A 6,263-nucleotide genomic window follows, 5' to 3' on the forward strand; every position below is an offset into this window, starting at 1 on the left:
TGGGGGCCTCTCCGTTCCGGGGGCCCCCGAGGCATCCCTGGCTGTGAGCCCCAGGACGCGACGGGCTGTCACCTCTCTGCTCGGCTCTTCTCGCAGGGACCCAAACCACACACCCGTCTGTAGGGTTTTTCAGCAAAACTCCCCATATTACTTCGGACAAAACGGTCAGCTCAGCACAAATTGTGTGCAGGCCATGGGTTAAAAAGGTGCTGAAAAAGCAAGTTATGTCACAGGAATATGTTGGTTTTATCTGTCTTGCCACTTCAGTTAGAAACTTTCAGCTGTGGCTGTTCCTAGAGTCTGTTTATAGTAGCCAAAAAAGTTCAAAGTTCTGAATGTCTCTTTGTAACACATGTTTATTCAGAGGGATTTGTAAAATAGATTTTTGAGAGTATCTGACCCCACAGGTCGGTGGGGCTGCGTCATGACCTGAGCTCTGATTACTGAAAGCACATTTGTGTTACTGTGCCCTCCTGGTCATCTTTACTAGGAAGAAACCACAGGTGACGGGAAGAATGGGAAAAGTCTGTGCGAATGTTCAGAAGTAAATGCTGGTTTTCTTTCTGCTAACTGTATAGGGATGAACCTTTTAAGTATAGAAGTCAGAGAAAGTAAGCTTATTTCTTTTCGAGGTGGCTCAGATTATTGCAAGACATGGAAAACTTCGGAGGGGGCAGTTGATATTAACCTATTGAAATAGGTGACAGATACAGAACTGAGAGAGCATAAGCTAAGCAAGAGAACAACGAAGCGCTGAAAAGGGGTGGAATTTCACTACAGAGGATCGCTGGTGGGCTGTGAGTGAACTTCCAGGTTCACAGGCAGTAAATTTATTGTCATTTATTTATTAAACAAAATGATTTATTTATTAAACAAAATGATACTGTAATGCCAAATATAAGACAGAGACAGAATAAGAAAACTGAGACTGAAACAATGCTTGATTTGTTTGCTGTTTCTTGTTGTGTTTGTAAAACTTCGGACAGAAAGTGATTATGCCTAAGTTGTAGCTCCCCTACCAGACTCTTCTCTGCATGGGATGTTCTCTGAAGTGCTAAAATCTTGTGAAAAGCATTCTCTGTCCATCTGTATGGTGATGGTAACGGTACGTCTTGACCCTGAGTGACCAAATGGCATCACCAGAGCCGTTGAGATACCAGTGAGCTTTAACTTAACCTATCCTGTGAAGTGGTGTACTTTTGTGTATTTAAATGGGGGGGGGAAAAAACGTAGTTTCTCACAGGCGGTGAACTTCTGCTTTTCCTTTTGAACAGGATTTATTGGACCATTCCTGCACATCTGGAAGTGGTTCTGGACTTCCTTTCTTGGTGCAAAGAACGGTGGCTCGCCAGATCACACTTGTAGAGTGCGTAGGTTAGTATAATTCTTGTTCATGTCTGGTGCCAAGTCTTGCTAACAAATGCAGAGAGAAAGCTGCATCTCCCATCCTAATCGACTGTTGTTCCTCAGTTGCTTATATAATATATGAAACTTTTCAGGCTTCAGCTGATGGAACATACTTGGTTTTGGAAAGTGAAGTGAAAAAACTCCTTTCAGATCTGTGCAAAAGAAAGGGGCAATATCATCTTTCTTTGATCGAAACGTTTAAGCTTTGTTCCCTAAGGCGGTGTTAGAAAATAAAAACTAGGCTTGTTTGAGTACTTTGTAAGCTAAATAAACTATGTTTTTAGAAAAGTAAGCTCAACTTGAAGTTTGAAACTGTCAAACTGTGAAACAAACATTTGTTCATTAAATGGTGTTCAATCTGAAAGCTTTAGAGTTAGAAAAGGATCATCTGGATTTGAGATCTGAAGTCTCAAGCAATGTGGCTAATGTGGAATTTAACAAAAAGGGGGGGCAAAACCCCAAAACTAAAACCCTGTGATTTTGTGCCGTTAGAATGGGAACACGAATGTTGTGTAGCTTACTTGCTCTGCACTGTTGCTTTCCGACCGTGCAGGCAATGATGAACTGTTGCTGCTCTTTTCTCTCCTAAAGAGAGAATGTCTCTAGTAGTTCTTCCCTGAAACTCTTCTGGGTCTTTAGTTTGTTGCAGGACTTTAGTGTTAATTTTAAGGATCCATTAAATTTTTCTTCAGCATATATATATTATTAATTGAATAATGTTAAATTAGAATTTAGTAATTTTAGGAAGCATTTGGGTCAAAGATATCCTGAGGCAGTGACATTGAGCTGAGATGCTGTACTGGCACTAAAGAGGGGAGGAAGCATGATAATTATTGATTCTAGTAGGAAAAAAAAGACTGTTTTAAATGTTTTATGCTGCTGCTTCAGTGATTTGAGCTCAGAACAGGTTAACACCTTCCTGTAAGTCACCAGAAGTTATAACTCATCAGGGTGTCAAGTCAAGCCCGACTGAAACAGATGAATCTGAATCTGTAGGGACTGGGCCTACACTTCACCAGTGTTTCTTTGCTTTTGGCTTATAGTATGTATTGAGTAGGCACAAATGTTCACACTTGCATTAAATCCAAGTGTACCACCTCTGATGCTCTGCAATTTTGTCAGAAACTATAGAATATGATATGCATGATGATTTTTCCTGTGAGAGAGACATCTTTTTGTGCGTGTATATAGGTGTGAATAAGTGTGTATGTCTCAGGAATTACGCCTGCTCCCAAGTTAACTCAGGCTGGCACTATTTCCAGAGACCATGTATTTTAGCATGTAGAGCAGAACCAGATGAAAGCGGTTGTGCAGGAAATCTCTTCTGGGTGTCAGCATTGAGACATCGGTGTTGGGTATCTCTCTTCGTTTGGTTATACTTCTGCTGATTCATACATGCCTTTAAAGAACACTGAGCGTTATATATATGCTTCCTGTCCCCTAACTTCAGAATTTCTAGATTTATTTGTATTGTGTACGTTGACCTTGTAGCATGCTGCTTAAGTTGCAAAAGTGCTTTCATTGCTGGTAGTTGAATGATACACTCTGTGTTCTGTACCACTGTGCAAGGAGGAGAGATCCACACTCTCAGCTCTTGCAGCTGAAACAAACAGGAAAAATTAAGGGCCAGTGGAGCACAGCGTGACTGTAAAGTGGTAAAAAGTATATGCAGGGGTGATCAAACTACATCAGTGTGATATTTGGGCCATGGCTGTTGAGTTTCTGTCCTATTAGCTAATCCTGCCGTGCCCTACGAAGACTGTTAGTTGACAACTTTTACTGTGGTTTTCCACCTCACCAGGAAAGGGTCGTTATGGAGAAGTTTGGAGGGGTCAGTGGCAAGGAGAAAATGTTGCTGTGAAGATCTTCTCTTCTAGGGATGAAAAATCCTGGTTCAGGGAAACGGAGTTGTACAACACTGTATTGCTGCGGCATGAAAATATTTTAGGTAAGTAGGACAACCGTATTCCTGTATCCAGGTGTAGCTGGTGTAAAGGTGAGTTAACTGAACGGTTCACTTGCAAAGCACTGCAGATTTGCCAGATACCTTGCAATTTTTGAGATTAGGTTCTTAGGTTTGCGATAAATAATTGAAGGGAAATTTTAAGGGGGAGACTTGCCAGGAGGGTGCTGAAATCTGAATCTCGAATGGAGAAAGTGTTGTAGCGACCAGGAATCATTGTCCTCCTGCGATATTCTAGCAACAAGCAGTCAACCAGATTAATCAATTGTTGCCAGCAGAGTGTGTAGAAGAGAATGGATGTGCCACAGACCTGTGTGCTAAGAATTCACCCTTGCAGCTCTTGTTGCAGGGCAGCCAAATGGCAAAAGAGTATTGCACAGTGTGTTAGGTGGAGAGGTTCCAGTGGATCTGTGTTTTCTTATAACTTCAGTTTACCTGGGAGAAGTGAAGGGAGGAAAAAATGGTGAGGAGTTTATAATGAGATTTAAGTATTTGAATACTTTTTCCTTGTGCCTGAATAAAGTGCGGTACGAATCCATTATTTTCTTCTGTTTAACTGTTCTGCTCAGGGTCAAAATAATCTCCTTTGGTGTTTAAACTTAACTATAGTTGCCCCTTTATGATGTATCTCATTTCCCTGTAAATATGAAATTATGATGATTGTACCTTGTACCTTGTGTGCTCAGTTCTGAGAGGTTAGAAGATGGCTTTTTTTTTTGTGTTGTGAGCCATGGCTGAAGTTTAAGCAGCCCTTTTAATTCCTAGTAGACATGACCGTCTTTCACTGGTGTGCCACCTTTACAAATAAAAGCAGCAGCATTTTTTCTGAGTGCTGACATTACCTCACCCACAATATGTCTGTCTGTCTTCAGTCAGTCTTACTTAGGCTCCTTGTTTCCTGTCAGAGAATATTCCTTGGCTCTATAGCTCACCCTGCTAGACATTTGTCTAATGTTTCCTGAAGCAGTTCCTTTGTTACTACAAAAGTAATTCGGTGGCCTCCTGAAATGTGAATTATTGAACCTTCCTTCCCTAGAGAGCAAGTAACTCAGCTGAAATTACATTACACATTTCCCATGTTCCTCTGTCTGTTTAGTCTTTCTTGATAACTGTCAAATCTGTTGGCTATTTTATAGAATTTTTTTAGATGCAATATTGAACAATATCACAGATTACGTAAGTGTCATGTTGTTCAGAAATCTGACTTCAGGAGAGAAAGTAGTGGGTGTTCTTTCTGACAAATGTCATATGTGGGCTTTTAATAAACATGATTTGTTCCTCTAACTTAGGAATAAAACTTTTGTTGCTTCTCAGCTGAAGCTGTTGAGGTCAACAGTGTGCTGATACACGATAAATTCAGAGGTAACAGGAAGGGAGCTACTCCTGAATTTTGGATTCAGTTTTAAGACATCACATTTTTGAAAGCAGTTCTTGAGGTTCATGAGTTTCAAAGAGAAATTTTCTTTTCTGTTCCTTTGTGGAAAATCATTGTGAAATACAGCTATGATTTATAAAGGTGCTCTGCCTTACTTCACCAGGGAAGTAAGTTGCACACCAGTTGAACTGTCCAGTATTTGAAGTAGAAGCATTACTATTGTTTGGGTTTTTGGCTATGCTAATCCTCTGGTGCTGCCACACACTCCTGTGCCATCTGCCGCTTTTTGTATCCTGCGGCCCGTTGTGAGCTGGTGAACAGTTAAGAAGATCAGGCATTTGGAGCCTACGGCAGTTCGGAGCTGCCCCATAGGCCTGATAATGCGTCAGGCTGCAGCAGTCCCTCTGCAGCCTGTTAAGCAGTCTGAGATCATGGGAGAGCGAGTTGTTGCTGTGGTGAGATGTGCTTTTTTTCCAATCTACACCTGGTCTGAAGGGTGGGGTGTTTCCTGTGGGGACAGCAAGCTTTTCACTTGTTGGTTGATGGAAGTGCTCTGAATAGACTTACCTTGGATGTAAATGTGAAGCTGGCACAGTGTATAGTGTCTGTCTGTTGGGATGTGATGCATATGTGAAACGCGTTTAACCCTTTTCTCAGCAGCCTGCGCTGGCTGCTTGTTGTCCTTAAAACCAGAAATGATTACTTATGACTTGTCTCTTTGAGGTATTGCTTCTTTCCAGTGTCACCCTGTTGAGGGGACAGCAGCAGGTATGCTGGTGCTCTTTTTGTATAACTGGAAACTTCCCCACCTCCAAGTCCTTCAAAAAGCAGGGGAAAAAAAAATATTTTTTTTTTCTGAAGTATGTGGTCCTAACACGTAGTTGTGTTTGGTGTGACTGACAAAATACATAAATACATTCTTGTGAATAGACTTGAGTTAGAGTTCCAGAATATGTCAGCTCCTTTTTTCATCATAGTAATACCTGCAATCTGTTTTCAGTGCATCACAATTGTGGAAAAGTTGTGATTAAACAGAGCTTTAAATTGCAAGAGGAGCCTAGTAGTATTGATTCTCTTCTTGGGGGAGTCTTGAAGGAGCTCTGTCATTTTACTTTGTGTTTCTTTTTCTTCCTTTGTTGCTAGGTTTTATTGCATCTGATATGACTTCCAGAAACTCTAGTACCCAGTTGTGGTTAATCACCCACTACCATGAAATGGGGTCTCTGTACGACTACCTGCAGCTCACTACCCTGGACACCGTCAGCTGCCTACGCATCGTCCTCTCCATAGCTAGTGGTCTTGCGCATTTGCACATAGAGATATTCGGCACCCAGGGGAAGCCGGCCATTTCTCATCGGGACTTGAAGAGCAAAAATATCCTCGTGAAGAAGAACGGACAGTGCTGCATAGCGGACTTGGGTGAGTTTGATCTCCGCGGTGCAGGCCTGCAGAAATCACACGTGTCGGGTAACTCGAACCGTAACAATGAAGTGACCTTAAAGTAACCTTAGCGCAGCT

The 6,263-nt window shown here is 41.7% G+C and overlaps 1 protein-coding gene across 1 annotated transcript; it reads left to right on the forward strand.

Annotated features, from left to right (window-relative positions):
• Positions 1–4: 4 nt before the first annotated feature.
• On the forward strand, positions 5–6,250 carry LOC104156916 (activin receptor type-1-like; the record flags this gene model as incomplete). The annotated part of the gene is made up of 4 exons (XM_009709688.1): positions 5–43; positions 1,275–1,374; positions 3,209–3,355; positions 5,889–6,250. Coding segments are annotated over 4 exons (648 nt in total), but the record flags the coding sequence as incomplete, so codon positions are not given.
• Between the last annotated feature and the right edge of the window lie 13 nt (positions 6,251–6,263).

The sequence above is a fragment of the Cariama cristata genome, unplaced genomic scaffold (genome assembly GCF_000690535.1).
Source record: "Cariama cristata isolate BGI_N322 unplaced genomic scaffold, ASM69053v1 scaffold43121, whole genome shotgun sequence".
Lineage (NCBI taxonomy): Eukaryota > Metazoa > Chordata > Aves > Cariamiformes > Cariamidae > Cariama > Cariama cristata.